General features: G+C 29.6%; 1 protein-coding gene across 1 annotated transcript in view; it reads left to right on the top strand.

Annotated features, from left to right (window-relative positions):
• Positions 1-494: 494 nt before the first annotated feature.
• Positions 495-20,566, top strand: part of Al (aristaless) — a 248,081-nt gene continuing 228,009 nt past the window's right edge. The window contains exons 1-2 of the mRNA XM_076399811.1: positions 495-630; positions 16,032-16,246. Coding sequence (XP_076255926.1) covers positions 16,084-16,246 — 163 coding nt within the window. The 5' untranslated portion in view covers positions 495-630; positions 16,032-16,083. The remainder of the gene's footprint in view (positions 631-16,031; positions 16,247-20,566) is intronic.

Below are 20,566 nucleotides of genomic sequence, written 5' to 3'. Positions count from 1 at the left end.
CTTATAAATATCAAAATGAAGACGGATCAAAATAATATTTACGCCCAGCTATCGGCAAAAAAACGTAATTACCGAACCGCCCGACCCATCGACGATAGAAAAAATGCCTATCATTATCACAATTCATGCGTCCCACAAATTAATCAGTGAACAGATCGGCCAACTGCCCCCTCCCCACGGATCATAGATTCGAAAGCGATCCCCCATCCGACTGACCCGAAACAGTCTACTTTGTCCAATAAAACGTTGTATAACAGCCGCATTAAACGATTATTTAGATACGACAGTAACAAGGGCGATAATTAATGAGCCTGGCGTTCGCTCCGCCCGTGGGCGGGGCTTCGCCGCGTATCCACCCATCGGAGAGACGGCGCGTTTACACAGTGTGTGCGTGGACCCAACGTCCGTTGCATGTACTTTGCCCGTTTTGCGAATCGGCTGCGGCGCATCGAGAGGGATACGACCGCGGCTGTCAGTGCGGTTCGTCGCAATAATTGTCGGTTAACGCATCCCGGTGTCCAAGCCAACTTGATCAACGCGGACCGTTGCTTTTCTCTTTTGTTTTTTTCATTTCGCTGACGGACATTTATAGCGAGCTCACTTATTATTCATTTTAGCGTTACAGTGATTGTAAGTTTCTAAAATACTATTTTGTTTTTAATTTTACACCCCATAGGTGAATAATCGTTCGTTTGATTTATCTGACGTTAATGTGTTTAGTTATTATTAAAATGTTTACAATATTATGCTTCTAATAATTAGTATTCATTATAGTTAAATTTACTAATATTAATTGATAGTGATATTGAAACTGAGAAATTTGCATAATCACTATTTATTATATATCAAAATAATAATATTTTTTATTAATAATGAATATAATAAAAATTAAATTTTGATTTCATTTAATCTTAACGGCTATATTAATTCATTATATAATTTCAATAGATACTAAAAACAACTGACATTGTAAAATATATGATCGGTCAGATTTGATAATGATCTTTCGAATAATTAATTATTTTGCCTATCTTCATCTGTTCAACCCTTTATATTTTGGTATCAAAACTTATACTCATTTGAAAACCACTTGTGGAATGTGAATATGAATTATTCAAGAAAGTCAAATATGTGAATTTTTATATTATAATGTAAATAAATGAAATAAAAGATGCATCACATGTGAGGATATCGATAAGAAACTTTGTACGAAATGATGATTCATAAGGGAATTGCCAAATAATAGTGGCAAATTTGAGTGAACTTTTTAAACGATTCAAGAGATTGTAAGGGTTAATAGGACAAAGTAAAAAAATACACAGTTGATTAAATGAAAGGAACATCTTTTGTTACATAAAATTGATCACAATTTTATTAGATATTAAATGTATTAGATATTAAATATTCTACAATTTAATTTCTGTTGAACAAAAAATTTAAAACAAGGCAAAAATAAACAATAATAGCATCTATAAAAGTCGTGTGATGTTTTAACAAAATAAACTACAAGATTAACATAAATTAACCAGAAGTTAAATTAACTGATATTGCGAATTATTATTAAGTTAGATTGATAATAATATGTGTCAGTTATTTTAGTTTTTCTAATAAGATTGCTTTGCTCTTTTTACATTGTCTAGATCTTCTAATCATAACAAAACTTTTAACAAAACAGATAATATAAATTATTATCAATTCCACTAGTTAAACAATATCTAAAACTTTCATTTGAATCGGTTAATTCATATGATATCCATTTATTTTGATTATTTTAATTCCTAACTCTAAATAACTTTCATGGTGTTTAAATGTGCTATTATAGTTGATTATTTCCAACTGATTTGTATACTTCCGAACATACGTGCATCATTTATAATCCGCAAAATGAAAAATTTAGCGGTCTTCCTATTCAAAATTAGTATTTTGTTATTTTGGTGTCATTATTAATGCTACTTACTCAGATTATGACATATTGTAATAAGTAAAACGAGATGGGGAAATATGGATGGCAAATAGAGTATTTTTTTTCTATTGAACTAAAAAGTTAAAATAATGTAATAATAAAGAATAATAGTATCTATAAAGGAACAAGTGATGTTATATTGTAGCAAAATAAACTACAAGATTAACATAACCAGAAATTATATTAACTGTGATTGCGAATTATTATTAAGCTCGACTGATATTAATATGAGTCAGTATTTTTAGCTGTTCTAGTAAGACTGCTTTGCTCTTTTTACATTATCTAGACCTTCTAAAGTTATCATAATTAAGTAGTTTTGTTACAACAAAACATATAATATAAATCATTATCAATTTTACTCATTAAACAATTTCCAAAATTTTTATTTGAATCGGTTAATTCATATGATATACATTTATTTTGATTATTTTAATTCCTAATTCTAAATAACTCTCATGGTGTTTAAATGTGCTATTACAGTTGATTATTTCCAACTGATTTTTATACTTCCGAACATACGTTCATCATTTGTAATCCCCAAAATGAAAAATTTAGTGGTCTTCCTATTCAAAACTAGTACTTTACTATTTTGGTGTCATTATTAATGCTACTTACTCAGATTATGATGTATTGATTGTAATAAGTAAAACGAGATGGGGAAATATGGATGGCAAATACAGTTTTTTTTCTATTGAACTAAAAAGTTAAAATAATGTAATAATAAACAATAATAGTATCTATAAAGGAACAAGTGGTGTTATATTGTAGCAAAATAAACTACAAGATTAACATTAATCAGAAATTATATTAACTGTGATTGCGACTTATTATTAAGCTCGACTGATATTAATATGAGTCAGTATTTCTAGTTGTTCTAGTAACACTACTTTGCTCTTTTTACATTATCTAGATCTTCTAAAGTTATCATAATTAACTAGTTTTGTTACAACAAAACAGATAATATAAATCATTATCAATTTTACTTATTAAACAATTTCCAAAATTTTTATTTGAATCGGTTAATGCGTATGGTTCCCATTTATTTTGATTATTTTAATTCCCAACTCTATCAACTAATTTTTATACTTCGGAACATACGTGCATCATTTGTAATCCGCAAAATGAAAAATGTAGTGGTCTTCCTATTCAAAATTAGTATAGTATTTTGTTATTTTTGTGTCACTATTAAGTGCTGCTTAATCAGATTATGACGTATTGATTCTAATAAGTAATACGAGCTGGTTAAATATCCTGGATGGCAAATACAGTATTTTTTTTCTATTGAACTAAAAAGTTAAAATAATGTAATAATAAAGAATAATAGTATCTATAAAGGAACAACTGGTGTTATATTGTAGCAAAATAAACTACAAGATTAACATAACCAGAAATTTTATTAACTGTGATTGCGAATTATTATTAAGTTCGACTGATATTAATATGAGTCAGTATTTTTAGTTGTTCTAGTAAGACTGCTTTGCTCTTTTTACATTATCTAGATCTTCAAAAGTTATCATAATTAACTAATTTTGTTACAATAAAACAGATAATATAAATCATTATCAATTTTACTCATTAGACAATTTCGAAAATTTTTATTTGTATCGGTTAATGCATATGGTACACATTTATTTTGATTATTTTAATTCCCAACTCTTAATAACTCTTATGATGCTATTATAAATGATTATTTCCAATTGATATTTATACTTCTAAATATACATGGATTATTTGTAATCCGCAAAATGAAAAACGTGAGTGGTCTTCCCATTCAAAATTAATATTTTGTTATCTTGGTGTCACTATGAAGTGCTGCTTAATCAGATAATGACGTATTGATTCTAATAAGTAATACGAGATTGGGAAATATCTTGGATGGCAAATACAGTATTTTTTCCATTGAACTAAAAAGTTAAAATAATGTAAAAATAAAGAATAATAGTATCTATAAAGGAACAAGCGGTGTTATATTGTATGCAAAATAAATTACAAGATTATCTTAAATATCATACTTAATTAAACGAGACATTAAATTGATGGATATTGCGAATTATTGTTAAGTACGAATGATATTAATATGGGTCAGTATTTTTAGGTGTTCTACTAAGTTTCCTTAGTGTTTGGTTAAATTTTTAGAACAAACATTTTGTTGCAAAAAAAGTTGCAGCAATGTTTCACGTTTACCTAAAAACCTAAAAATGTTTCATAAATAAATATTATTTACGAAAAATACTGATCAAATGGTGTGTTATATTTGCTGTTAACCTATTGTTGGTTGTATAAATAAAATTTTACTTTTAGAAAGTCCATGTATAATATATCTTAAATGTTTGAATATGTCGAATAAGAACCTCATGGTAACGTTTGGCTACACCTTCAAAGTACCCGAAAAAGCTGAAGTAAAGTTATCGTGGACTAGTCAACCCGTAGGTAGTTGTAGAGAGGTGAAAAATTATTTATAAATATATTACAATGATCAAGTGGTATTATAACAATTTAAATTGCCAATACGGAATATTATTCGAGTGTTACCGTTTATGATCACAAACAATAAAAAGTTTAAATAAAATACACAGTTGAGTCGTAAGATCGTCAGATATATGAAAGATGACTGCAGCAGCCGATAAAGGTAGCTTAAAATGAGCAAAAATAAATTATCGTTCAAACACACATTGGGCAATTGAAGGAGCATTGAGTAAATAAAGGAATGTGATATTATTGAAGAATAATATGATCAATCGATATTTTCGAAAGATATATAAAAGTAAAAGTAAAAGAGATCTGTAGGCTCTGATCTGTGTATATTAGGTGCTTACATGTATTTTGCTCAGCGATCTATCGGCTATGACATTGGATCTGCTACGACAATCCCAAGCCCTAAATGTCATAGTAGTTCGATTGATATCGATACTGAATATTCATGGCCATAAAATATTGCTATGCACATAGTGGGATTAGCAAGGCGTTATTTATTACGACTTTTTAAAATCAAATGAAATTGTTACTAGAGATACTTCACGGCATCAACTGACAGAATTTAAAAATATACTGTCATAGTAAAGATCAGCATTACCGTCTTTCAATAATCGCAATAGATTGCTGGGCATATGGTAAGATAAGTAAGATATAGTGTATTAATGTTAATGGTGCTTAGTAGTAGCAGAATCGCAACAGGGCATAGATATAAGATCTTACTCTCAAAGGGTGCCAACAAGCTATAATATGTTCGAATAATTTATGAGCCTGGAATGTCATAGTTAAATTTGCAGAGTAACATTTCTTGGCAGAACTTATGCTTTTAACACAGATTAACTCTTGATCCGTCATATTTTACAAAATGTTTATAGTTTTTATAGTATTTTAAGAGTATTCTGCTACTTAGGAGATACTAAAACTGAATAAATCTGTTATTGCGGGTGTTTGCCGACAGATCGTTGTAGAGAAGACAAGCAATAGCAACTAACACATGCATAGTTATCTTCTTGCATGACGACGCTCTGCTATACACTTCAAAAGTTGAGAAGTATAGTCTGACCGTTGTCAAATCAATATCATTTTCCCGATACGTTATCGCTGTGTTGCTACAAATATAGGAAAAACTTGGAAAATAGAAAATAATGGAAAATATTTTGATTAATTTATATTGAATTAATTGTATAATATTTGCAGATATTATACACAAAAATAAAATTTGTTAAAGAAAGTCCGTGTTTAAAATATTTTAAAATTCTTATCTTAAATGTTTGAATATGTCGAATAAGAACCTCATGGCAATGTTTGGCTACACCTTCAAAGTATCCGAAAAAGCTGAACTAAAGCTATCGTGGACTAATCAACCGGTTGGTCCAAAATTGAATGGAGTAACACGTGATTGTAGAGAGGTGAAAAATTATTTGTAAATGTTTTATGCAGTACACTGATCAAGTGGTATTATAACAATTTAAATTGCCAATACGGAATATTATTCGAGTGTTATTGTTTATGATCACAAACACTAAAAAGTTTAAATAAAATATACAGTTGAGTCATAAGATCGCCAGATAGATGAAAGATGTCCGCAGCAGCCGATAAATGTAGATCAAAATGACCAAAAATAAATTATCGTGCAAAAACACATTGGGCAATTGAAGGAGTATTGATTAAATAAAAAAATGTGATATTGTTCAAGAATCATATGATCAATCGATATTTTCGAAAGATACATAAAAGTAAAAGAGATAGGTATCTGTAGGCTCTGATCTTGCATGTATTTTGCTCAGCGATCTATCGGCTACGACATTGGATCTATTGCAACAATCCCAAGCCCTAAATGTCATAGTAGTTCGATCGATATCGATACTGAATATTCATGGCCATAAAATATTGCTGTGCACATGTTGGGAATAGCAAGGCGTTATTTATTACGACTTTTTAAAATCAAATGAAATTGTTACTAAAGATACTTCACGGCATCAACTGACAACATTTCAATATCAGCAATACCGTCTTTCAATAATCGCAATAGATTGCTGTGCATATGGTAAAATCAGTAAGATATAGTGTATTAATGTTAATGGTGCTTAGTACTATGTAGTAGCAGAAACGTAACAGGGCATAGATATAAGATCTTACTCTCAAAGAGTGCCAACAAGCTTTAATATGTTCGAATAATTTATGAGCCTGGAATGTCATAGTTAAATTTACAGAGTAACATTTCTTGGCAGAACTTATGCTTTTAACACAGATTAACTCTTGATCCTTCATATTTTCCAAAATCTCATTAATATTGGAGTTTTTATAGTAATTCAGGAGTATTCTGCTACTTAGCAGATACTAAAACTGAATAAATCTGTTCTTGCGGGTGTTTGCCGACACATCGTTGTAGAGAAGACAAGCAATAGCGACTAACACATGCACAGTTATCGTCTTGCATGACGACGCTCTGCTATACACTTCAAAAGTTGAGAAGTATAGTCTGACCGTTGTCAAATCAATATCATTATCCCGATACGTTATCGCTGTGTTGCTACAAATATAGGAAAAACTTGGGAAAATAGAAAATAATGGCAAATATTTTGATTAATTTATATTGAATCAAATTTTCTCAATAAATGCCGTTTAAAAGCAAAAAAAAAATGACCAGAATATTTTGAAGTACCTAATATTTGTAGATATTGTCCACAAAATAAAATGTATTAAAATTGTTTGACATAAGCGCAGAAATCTGTCAACAAGACAACCTTGTAAGATTATCACAAAATTTTTTTTTCATTGAAAGTATTTCCATTGTTATCTAAACTAATGGCGGTTATTCCAATTTTACGGTATATTTTAAAAGTAAAAAATGTAAATTAATTTCGATATAATCATTTATGACAGGAAAATTTTAATATTTGCATATTGCTAACACTTGGACAAACCTAGACGCATGCTGCTTTGCGGTCTATCTCATCACAATTTAAAGTTATTTCCACAGAAGTTATATTTAATATTACTCATTAAACCTTTTGACAGATAGGTAACTGACATTATTCGCAAGTACAACATTTTTTGTAATTCAAATCAAGACAGCTTTGTGTTGCTCCCATTTTTTTGCCATTTTCTGGTTATCGTTGCCAATTAGTTTGCGCATAAGGTATTCCGTATAATTAGTTTAACGTTATATTGTTGCTACCTTTATCAGTGCGTTATTTGATATACATTTTGCTCGATATTTTTGTTTGCTGCGACAAACGCTAATTGATATTTTAATTTATGTAAATTAGTCGCCGATGGTCGTTATTATTGCGAAGCAGGATTCGATTAAGTGAGAACTTATTGAACATAATATTGTTAAATGTTAGAATTTACGTTATTTATTCATGAATAATTAAAATTTATTTAACATATAGTGATAAGTAGTCCATATTTGCATACTTGGATAGCATTACTGTTAATACTGCTTAAATTTAAAGTCAACGTTTCTAAATTTTTTTTACTTGTAAATTATATAGATAATATTTTATACTTGCATATAATAATTATATTTCCAACTTTTTTGAGTCATTGAGTAACCTTTTTCTAATAATTTGATTTGTTTAAAAGAAATCTACAATTCTTAATTTTATAAAGATTGTTTCTCATTGAAGTCTTAAGAATCTGAATTGGTTTCTATATCAATATTTTGACCATTTGTTATCATCTTTCGGTGGTTCGACGGTGTCTATTTTCTAATTTCCATATATTTAGTAGTTAATCATTTAATCATAAAGATTTATGATTTATTTTTATGATAATTTAGATAATTACATTAGATACGTTTAGTTAATCCTAATTAATTTATTCTGATCTGTTCCGTTCTGTTGTGGTTGTACCAACTAACATAGCAACCCAAATGCGAGTTTCTTTTGATTTGCTAGACGTTGTTCAGTAGTACCATTGCTTTCTCTTTTGTTGTTTAGATGTCAGTAGTATGGAGTAGATACTTGAGTAGTCGCAAGATGCTACACTGCAGAAATATAGAGAATGTAATATGCAACCATTAGAATATAAAAAATTAGTTAATTGTTACGTCGAAACTATGCAGTATTGTATACTACTTTGATAAAAAAATCGTGATCAAAAGCTTCGTAAAAATAATATAAAGATATTTTTTTTATGACAATGATGAAGCCGCGAGAAACTAGTATTAGGAAACAAGACACATCGATCATAGTTGTATACCAACAAATACAACTTTTTCGAAAAAAAGGCCCTAAAAAGGAATATTTACTTGTTTAAACTCATCGTTTAGTGTGTGTTCTAATGTGAAAGATACAGGGCAACTGTCAGTAAACTATTGATTGAGGGTAGAAGGTTAGAAGAAAGAACCTGTTGCTAAATATATAGTCAGGAATTCTAGTCAACTTTTTAAGAACTATATCAATAATATGTAAAGAAGAACATTTAAAGATGTGATGTGACAGAAAAAATGCAAAGACATTTAGTAACTTAGTAATATTTTGCTTTAAAAACCAATAACGAAATCAATTTTTACTAGGACTAATTATATATGAAATAGCATATTGTATTAAGTTCTAAAATATATGTGGTAAATATCTTCTATGTCTGTTATCGTCTAAAAGGTATATCATATTGTAGTTAAGACTTTGCGAAACTCTACGGTTGATTATTGTAACCAAATATGGTTTGTACTAAACAGAATGTTGAAACAATATTCGTCGAATCATGCAATTATCTATAGTAATATTACTTATCAGATTATTCATTCATTTTTAATTCAAAATCTATTTCTATGAGGTTTAGTCTGTGATATGTGGTTTGTGACATTTGTACATGAGGACAATTGAATATCAGTGCATATCTTAACTTATATTTGAACCTAAGATGATAAATTAGGATTAATATATTGACTCATAGAAAGTAAATTCAAATCGTATAATCTATTTTAGTACTTTTATAGAACTGTGAACATATGCTTAAAAAATAAATCGTCATTGCTTCCTACTACCTCTACTAATCAAATTGATTTATTAATCATCATGAATAATGATTAATCATCATCAATCAATAAACAGTACTTTCCTTTCGAACGCTTATTTTGTGAATTCTACTGTACTGACATTATTGCAGTCTGATATCTATAAGCTTGAGGTATTTCAAAAGCAATACTTAAGGCAAATTCTTCATGTTTTTCTTCGAGATCGTATTTAAATTCAAGCGTTTAAGACTCGACGTCAGTGCACAATTGAGAAACAGATTACAATTATTTAGACATGTCTTTTGAATGAGGTCCTCACAGGCTTTGAATCTGAATCAATAGCCAGAACAACTATGACTGACTGCCAAATTTGCCGAGATTTAGTGAATAATGTTCGATTTCATCCAGCACTAATAGCAGCGTGTAAGTTAAGAAGTAGACACTCCTACCAAGCTATGGATTGATGTTGATGATTATTATAATCCATAAAATATTTCCATAACATATTCATTTCTCCAAAGATACAGAAAGATAATCTACCATTGAAGACTATAATGCTTGACGTATTTTAATTTTTTTTTACAGCGAAATACAATGGTTGGTACAAAGATGACTCGAAGTCAATAAACAAATCGGCAATTACTGGATTAAAAAATATATATTCTTGAATGGAAACAAAGGCTTCTTAATAAAAGTCGTTTAACATTAAATATGTTACGTATGTTAACTATATTTCATCATTTTTATCATTCTTATAAGTCAAGTTGCAAGGTTACAATAAGTTAATATACAACCGACACCTTGGTTAAAATGGAAATATATATTTTTTATTATAAACAAACAACGTTACTTAACACAAAATAATTTAAAATTGAATTCAATTGATTAAATCGTATATCACAAGATGTTCTTCTTTCAGATTTTCATTTCTTATCATTATTCATATATATATATATATATATATATATATATATATATATATATATATATATATATATATATCTGAAAGAAGAACACTCACTCCTTACATTTCACACTAGATATAAACACAACAATTCTTCAGTTGCGCAGTGTTATTAATCGACTTCAAAAAAAGGAGGAGGTTCTATGTTCGGCTGTATAATTTTTTTGTACGTTCGCCGATATGTCCGTCATTTGTGGACCGATTTTCAAACTTCTTTTTTTGAAACGATACACGTCCGATGTAGTCCCATTGGAACCAAGTTAGGATTAGTTGGGGGAAGGGGGAAATAGAAGGAAAATCCAAAATTTCAAAGGCATGTATAAAGTTTTCATGTACTTCTTTATCTAAAATATATAAATATCTCAATATATGTATAATGTTATTTTTGAAGTGATATGACGGAAAATCGTAAGTAGTTCAGTGTAAAAGCCATTCAATTTGCTTGCTAAGCACTAACAATGTTATATGAGAAGCCGTAGAAAAGTTGCAACAACATTGCAAGGCAACTGCTTCTATGGTGTAATAGTTAGCGTTCAGCTCACACGCGGAGGTCGCGGGTTCGATTCCCGGCGGGGCCAACTATTTTTTGTTGTTGTTCTAGTTTGGTTAGAACATTTGAAGAAGAAGAAGCCTTCTTTACTTTCAATCATTATTTCTTTATTCCTATTTTTCTTCATACGGGCTGCGCCTTTACTTGGCATACTGATTGTAATACTTAACGAACTTATTAATAAAATAAACTGCGTAACTTATTGAGTAAATATCTATCATTGAAAAGAGAAAAATAAAATATTTTTTATCCAAACGTTTGTATTAAATTAAATTAGTTTTGTTCATAATTTAATTTTGTATGTATGTCATAAATTTATATTATTATTTTTGTATTGTTTGAACCCGGCATCGGTTGTGTGCATTTCTAAGTGATCAGTTGTAGTAGGTAAACTAAAATTGTAAATAGATAAATAGGTTTAGGTAGGTATTAAGCTAAGGGAAGGATTGTACGAAGCATATCTAATGTAAGATGTAATTTTAAAAAAATTATGCGATATAACATCTACCTCTTGAAGAAAAGAAGTCTGTACTTCTGACGTCTTAGCTTGTAATTGAGTAATTTTGTTTGAGATTATACAATTATATCTTTTTTAGTTTTCTTAGTATGATTTTTTTTTTGAATTGCACTATGTTTATTGAAATTTTCCAGGTATGACCTGTATTGAATTATTTTGATGTCTCAAAATTCCAGTCGTCTTCGGCTGACCAACCGAGCTGCAAACTACAAACCACACTAACTGAAAACTAGGAAATGAACTGTAAACTTTTGATCAAATATTAGTAGGCTAAGAAAGTTCACAGAAACTTTAGTTAATTTTCACACGCCCTGAATTCGGATTCTTATTGCTTGGGGCGTTTTTCAAAATATGGATGTTTCCTAATTCTAATATCTCATGGCTTCAATCCATCTTTGGCGAATTTACCCAAACACCATTAAGCTATGTCAAAGAATGTTTCGAGTAAATGCGGAACAATTGTCTTATTTTCTTGATAAGTAAGTTAATTATGGTTACTTGAATGAATTCATATAACATATTTGTGGGTATGAAATTATACATTTTATAAGACACAAGGTTTGTACCAATAATACTTCAAATTTATTTTTGTGGTTTCGAGGTCTTGTTGAATTTCATACAGAATATAGTGCCGAATGTGCTGCTTATTAGCTACCTTTGTAAATTCTGCTATTTTGAGAGATTATATAACTCACACAGACTTGTTTAACATATTTGAACCTACAAGAGACCGTGTAAATGTATTTAATAATTTTAATATCGAAGAAAAATTTGTAAACATAAAGTCGTTCAACTAACATATGATCCTTTTTTAAGTATATATAAAAATTTAATAGCATACAGCGTTCAGTATATTACATTTTCAACCTTTAAAACATATATAATAACCCTAACATATGAAATAGAACCGAACCTTTTTAGTTCACGTTAATTGTCTTTTATATTTATACAGTGTACTTTTCCAGTTTCAGCATTTCAAATTAAATGGTATAACTGTTTTCACAAAACGATAAAGGTGCTTTCGTTTCAGTAATTCGACTTTTGAATCCAATTCGATTCTAGTCAATCGATGGCATGCATGAGGAACTCTAAAATAATGCGATTGCTTTACAAAACTGAAACAAACCGTTTAGTATGTACTGAAGAAAATTTAAAGACCTATTATAGTTCGTAAATTAAATATTTTTTATCCGATTTATTCCACAATCGATCAATAGAAGGTAAATCGGGCGGTTTTGGTGGTCGATACATATTAATATGTTTTTCTATGGGTTCATAAAATCTATATTGATTTTTTAAATCTTAGTGTTAATGTAACAGTACTGTACCAAAAAAATACCCATAGCTTAACCAACAAATTAGTACCAAGAAGAAACTTCCAATTTATTTTTTTAGTGATTAATTTTCACTGATTCATGAGTTCTGTCAATATTTTCTTATAGATTAATACTTCTAGGTAGGTGACTTCTAGATTAATTCTAATAGATAGGTGTGTATAATAATTGGTTTAAGATAAATTACAAATATATTTAAAAGTATACTAAAATAAAAAATACTTATAAACATTTAATAAAAGGCCGTAAATGGAGATAATAAAACTGAAATATTGAAATATGTTTTAATATTTTAATGAATCTACTTGGGACAATCTGGTAAATTAGTTATATTTAATCATAATTAATTAAATGAACTTATTTTAATTGAGTAAGTTTATATCTAGGGTCGATGACTGATCATTTCATTAATTTTTTGTGTGTAAAATATTGCTTTCATTATTTTACCTATTATTTGACTCTAGGGTAATGGTGAAACTTCCAAGCCAAACGGAAGTTTGGCTTTACTTCCTTTAAGATTAAAGATTCTTTAAATTATTTATAAGACTTTCAATTTATACAATCTAACTTCATGACCAAATATATAATCAAACCTTCCGTTAATTGGGTCTGTCATATACTATTCCATCTGATTTACACAATTTATACTTCTTTCATAAGACTTGGACAATTTTTATTTCAACTATAATTCCTATCGGTGTGATTTATTACAAATTTCATCAAGCTTATCTGCATTTTTTTAAAATTAAAGTTTCTTGACTGATTGGTTAGCATAATGATTTTAGATCGCATTAGTTAATCTGTGGAAGGGATTTCTGTTATATAATTACCACACAAACTCATGTTATTTACAATTAGTTTGAGTTACTCTTTATACATTTGTTAATCTTTAAAAAGATTTTCTGAAATTCTACCGAAATGTCACTAAGTTAATGTACTAATTTTATTGTTAAAGGCCAAAACTTTAATTGGCATCTCCGCTTACATATGTATGAATAACATTAAAATAAGTATCATATTTTTTGAATTTTTATGATACTTTAATATGTTTTGAATAAAAATGAGTATATGGTTCAATAAATGTTTGTACAGTTTATTGCTTATTGCGCTGATTGTTACTTGATGTCAAACGAAAATTAGCTATCTCTTGGGTAAACCAAAGAAATAGTTTACAGTTCTTATGCTGATTAAATTACATATGTTCCTCCTAATTTATCTTTTATACGCCTTGCTTGTATATTAAAGCAAGTACAACAGAATAGTAGTAATACATTAAAAAAGTGAATTTCGCAAGTTTTTTTAAAGCCGGCTTCATACGTTATTAAAACGATTTTTTTAAAAATTTGAATAAGCGGTAGCTGGATTGGGAAAGGTTGGGGCCAAATCCTTACAAAGTGTGGTCTAGCATTGTTTTGGTGAAAGACAATGCTTTATCTATTAATGAATAATAATAGCACATGATGGGTAAATAATTTCCAATCTCATTAAGAAGTTGTCATCTTCATTCATTATATTCATCTTATTTGGTAAAAATACGGGCTTTGTATGCGAGGATGTTAGGTCTTTGAACACGACCTTTTCCGCCAGTTATATATATCATTATGCCATATTATAGTGCATAATGATAACTTTGCATATTATTTCAGTAGGTGTTCAGAAATGGACACTCGGTCCATTAAAATTTACATTGTTAATTCATATATAATACAATTATAGAACTATTTTTGGCGTTCAATCTTGTGTAAATAGTTTATAATTGTTTGGCCAGTTCAAAAACTACAGAGTTTAATGTCGTAGAGATCTCGTGAAATAAGATATGTCCATTTTAATAGTTTTACGAATATCCCAGACTTCTTCAACGATTGATCAGGCCAATGTTGGATTCATGTTTAACGTTTCTGAAAAAATATCTGACATTGGCGCTCAGTTAAGCTCTTGTTATTATAGCAGTATATGAGTTCGCACTCAATTTTCTCTTTTTTGAATGAAAAAATAGAATATGAGGAATACCTTTGAAATTTTTAAAACGCTAGGTTACTTTTCAAATGCGCTATAGTGTAGCTTAAGCGAACCAGTATTATTGGAGATCTTTTACAGAAAAATACTTCAACCCAAACTTATTTAAATATTGCTAATTGATTGTATATTTTTTGCTTCAGCTACTTTGACTCTAGTAGCAGTAGACTATCCAAATACTATGATTTGATTGGAGTAGGTCATTGTATTTTATATAAAGTTATTTAGCTTTAATTAGGTAGTGGTATTTCAGATTTTCTAAATACTTTCCAACGTGAAGTGGAGCTATTTCTACATTAGTTTTTTTTAAATTATATTTTAAAGTCTCCATTTTACCAACGAGGGTTTATCTGGACTGGACTTACAGTTTAACTTGGGCTCCGAACCACGGTCCTGGGCATTAAGCCTACCGACTGGCGAGTAATCAACTTAGAAATCATCGCAGAAGACATCCGGTCTTACCCAGCCTGGTTACTGGCGTGATTGGGATCATTTTCCTCGTTGGATTTTGACCTCTTGCCTAGAATAATTACAAATATTAAACAATCAGAAATACAAATTTAGGACCATGCCCTAGCCGTAGGAGGACCGTCCAGTCGCCTTTACCACTGCGCCAATCAAGCCGACTCATACATTTTTGAAATTAGTTTTATTATTCAAATTTGTTTAAAGTTATTTAATTTATTTAAAATATATATATTCCACTGGTGTAGATATTAGAGATCCAACTTCTTCTTCAACTCCTTCTTCGCACTGTCACATTTTCTAGAGTTAGAGGTTTTATAAATTGTATAGAACAAGCCATATTTTAACCTTTTAGAAGAAACTAATAATGTATTCAGAAAATAGAAACATTTAATACTAAAAACCAAATAACGATATAGTGGCGTAAGTAGATGTAGAATGAAATTATAAACCCGATTATCTATGAATATTTTAACGCTTAAGTTTATCAAATAAGCTAAATAACGACACAGACTTTTATATCACCGTTAATAAATTAGCAAGAAATCGAGCTGATCGAGAAAACTAAATATAATTCGGTTCCCTTCTAAACTGACGACAGCAAATCAGATAGCTGGTTATAAACCAACAAGAAAAAAAAGAACCAGGATGGTCGTTAACATTATATCACGCTAGGCAGAAATTGCATGTGTCCTAATCGATATACAAATTCCATTGACGATGAACTAATTAGATTTACATTTTTTCAATTAAATCGCTAACGAGATCGTATGTAATTTTGCAGAAAAAAAAGTTCCGGTTTTATAATTGATACTGCGAAGAAGAGACGGCGTGTTATGGATGGTGTTGTGTCGGACATGGATCTTACGACACGGCCAAAAGACGACGCGGTAGCGTCGCAGGAAAACTGCAAGATGCGTTCCACGAATTCTATCTTCTCTATAAGGAGTTTGGTGAATATCGCCGACGGATTGGAACAAATGGATGGATTGGTGAAGGGTAAGTGTAGATAATAATATAGTTATAGATATGAATATAATATTTTCATGTAATTTTAAATAATATTGTTAATTAATTTTTTCTTTAACTTTTATCTAACTAAAGTTAATTGTTAATGACATCATATTTGTTTATTTATTTTACAATGCCACGTCTTTGAGTATAGCTGTTAATGTTAGGATTAAATGTATATCTAAATAGTTATATTGTACACAATATGGCTGTCATCAATTGTTAATTAATTAAGACAATGTTTCTATAATAATACATAATCGATAGATCAAATTATTGTGTTAACTAGTCTGATGGCATCACGTATATTAATGGTTTTCTATATATATTTTAATTAAAACTATTAAAAAAAATCAATCTATTAAACAAATGAAATTTTTGAATTTCAAATGCTTGAACAGTAGTGACTGTCGGGCCTGTATATATAAATATCACTCAAGTTTCCTGTACAATTTGAGCCCATTCCTTCTTCTCTTAACCTGTCTTGTATGCTCCATACGCTGCAAGTGGCCCTATCATTTGGGTTTTAATGTTTTAAGTAATTACTTGTTCTATTTTTACTTTTTCAATGAGGATATGCATTTCTTCTGATTCTCCAATCAATATAACTTTCATTTGGCTTTTGTGCAGTTTCATTACATATTCTACCTGCTTAGCGGTTTCTGGTATTTTGGACTATCAGTTATTATCAATATTATAATAAGTAATTAATTACATTAAGTGACGATTTTCCAAGAATCTTTTTCTGCAAAAAGGAGTGGCCTCTATTGTGCTTAAACTTATATTACAAATTTTACTATGTTGGATCAATTTCATCTAGTTTTTTATTCATAACATATTTACCACTTTTTATGTATGATAAAATAGTATTTATATTATATATATTTATAGTGGATTAAATAGACTTCAAAGTTTATTTAAAAAAAATGCATAACTAATCTACAAAAAATAGATCGGTTTTATGTTTTTGGTTAAATATATAATATTATTTTTATTATTTTTTATGGGATAAAATATAATATTATTTATTTAATTCCTTATATTAGCGCAGTATTGGTATTTCTTTTTTTGCCTAGTACTTGGACTCACAAAACATTTGGAGTTAATCTTCCGTATAAATCGAAATTAGAATCGTTTGGTTTTCCATATTGGCCAATCTGTCAGAGTACAAATAATCTAGTTCCTTGAAGATTATAAATATGTATGTAATGGATGTATTGGATCTAATTTACATCAATCCTTGCAAATGGTTTCCATCTTTTCTTTTTTTCAATCAATTTACAAATTAATTTGTTTCTATTGTTCTCTTGTACTTATATTATGCAGTTGCGCTATGCATGATGAGACATTGAAGAACATTTCTCGGCACTGACTAGAAATGAAGCAGCTAAGGCTTAGATCACAACGAGTTCGTGCACATCGAACACAACAGTGATCACGACATAATGAAATTGAGCGATTCCGCAGACGTAGTGCTTCTGCAATCGAAGAACGAGCAGTATTTAACTACGATCCGGAGATATGTTGTAGTGTTAATAAATCAGTTACAATTGACGTTATGACAATCATTTGTCAATGTTGTAAGGCTTTAAAATACATCGGTATATTTATTGGGTTATGTTGTGCTTATGTGATAGGGAATTGTAAAATTGCCGTATTGCCACAAGATTCATTACGCTCATAATATAACTCTAACCATTTCTTGGTCAACATTTAAAAATATAATAGTTGTTTCGAAATGACGTCGTTTTTTGCAACGTATATTCAACAGGATAATTTAATGCCTATTTTCAAAGTATTATACCATAAATATTTTCGGTAACATTCAAGTTTCTGCCAGAAATTAATCAACAAAATCTTAAACAACAGCAGATAGAAGGACAAATTTATTACTTACTAGGAACACTGTTATAACTACGATGTAGATGACATGAAGTTCACCGGGATACTACTGTTTTAATAAAAAGTGAAATTAATGAAATTAATATGTTGATGTTACGTTTTGTTACTAATACTAGTGTTTTATTACTAATAATTAGTGTCTTGTCATTTCGAATGAAGCGAATATATTTTAGCACTTGCTATCAAATTCAGAATATTTGATCTTTGAGAGCCTACTAATTAATTACATTTAAAAAGTTTATTTTCAAAGTTTACCCTTGTTCAAATTTTATAATTAACTTGTTTTAGTAACTGAAAACCGTCCACAAAATCATGTAAAGGCAATAGCACGAAGATTAGTTTCATTATTTCTATATGTTAACCACGTCTGATAAGCGTTGAAACAAAGACTATGACCTGACATTCACCGAACCGTATCTTCCCTGTTCATCGAACGGAAAACTAATAGAATTCGACCGGAAAAAAAGAAACGATCGAAACCATTTCCAAGTGGAAAAAACAAATCGAAACTGTCATAGAACACCCATGCTCTGACGCCCTCCCCCCATGACTTAGAATCGATAAAAACCGATCGCCAAAAAAGCGAATAAACCATCCAATCAAGATGACAGGAAGTTGGCAATGGTACGGTCGGTCGATCTCTTTGTTACGATTGTCACGCTTCGGCTAAAAAACGCCACCGATGTCTCACAAATAAAATTAACTTCTGCTTATTCTGAGAAAATTAAATTAGCACTGGACAAGGTAAAAAATTAACCTTTCTCTCTCGGTGTCGTTCGGCGATCGTTGTCGTTCACGTCATGATGGTCAATCGATCGGGTTGTGTGACAGTTTAAACATGTCTGAAGAAATGTTAGTTTCAGTAACCAATGTTACTAAAAAGTTTTTTAGTAATTCGATAAAGTAACATTTAAAATAACTTTTACTTCATACTTCAATTAAAAGAGATTAAAAATACTGGTTGCTTGTTAAAATTCATTGTGAAGAAACTGAGTTACTTAATTATTGATCTCCTGTGAAAAATGAATGTATTTTATTGGTTAGTTTTATTCTAAATGTTATTCTAAAGTCTATATATGTCTATAACTAGGTCGGATTGTGTTTTTGATGTGTGTTTAGGTTATTGGAATGCATTAACACTTTTAATTTACTTAACACAAACATTTTGAATTATACTTATTATGGGTTAGAGGGATATTGTGTCGTATCATTTCATTAGAGATGTAGTCCAGAGCATCGACTATGGCACGCAACTCTTGAATACTGAACCACTGAATAATGGTTATGTTAGACTTGCTAGCAGTATCTCTCAGTTGGATTCCGTATTACCAAATAAGTGTACTATATACTATACAAAAATGCAAATAAAGAAAGTTGTTTAACAAATGTGATCTGGAAAATCCTGTTTCAGAAAATTCAATTAACGCAACCAAACCATAAGATACATGGACTTTTTCCTTAGTGTCAACAAAACGAAATGTTAGTAATACTGCTCAATGTGACTAATATTAGGTGTACATTCTTGTCATTTTACTTCCAGTGTATCAATTAACTCTTTACAAATGCATCAAAATAGTGCACATTAGTTTCTCTATCTGTATAAGTCAGTATCTTTATAAGTCAGTGAAGTTATTATGATTAAGAGTATATAATGTTATAAGTACTGCATACAAATTATGAAACGTATCGGTACAAAAACTTTTGATTTTCTTTAAAACTGTTTTATTTTAATGGACACAAGTGGCTATTTATTAAACTGACAATGTACAAGTAGTGTTGTATAAGCAACACTGTTAGTACGATCACATTCTTTTACGATGTGGGAAATACACTTCCGTGGATTATTCTTACGAGTAATTTTCATGAGCACAAAGGGTTAATTACCTTGGTGACTAATTTTATTGCCGTTTCGAATGTTTTGTACAATCATGCATACTTGATTAGATACATGCACGGATTGTAGGAGGGGGGAATTGAATATTCATATTTACTCTTTAGTCCGCAACTAACTGTTGATTGTTGTTTTTCTTTTAAATGTATTCGCTAAAGAATCGGTTTAAAATTTTACTTAAATATCTATTTAGTTATATTACATTTAATTATACTAAATTTAGTTAAATTAATATTAATTAATTGGCTATATTAAGTTTTTAAATTAATATTAAACTGTTTTTGGTCGAAATTAACAAATAAAGCTCTTGACCAAGGTTTTAATTACTTTCTAACTATTTAAACTATATTCTTGTTGACTACACTACAAGCACTAAATTGTTGTTTCACACATCTAATACCATTTAATCATCGTTAGCTTAATGAATAGGCAGAGACAATCAGGAGGCAGCAAAAATGATTAAAATTGGTGGGAAGGTTTCAATTTCTGATAATAATTTTACCATAATGCTAAAA

This window comes from Rhynchophorus ferrugineus, unplaced genomic scaffold (assembly GCF_030347505.1).
Source record: "Rhynchophorus ferrugineus isolate W39M unplaced genomic scaffold, kcgeb_rfMv2 rfM3, whole genome shotgun sequence".
Lineage (NCBI taxonomy): Eukaryota > Metazoa > Arthropoda > Insecta > Coleoptera > Curculionidae > Rhynchophorus > Rhynchophorus ferrugineus.
This window is presented reverse-complemented; position numbering and strand designations above follow the sequence as displayed.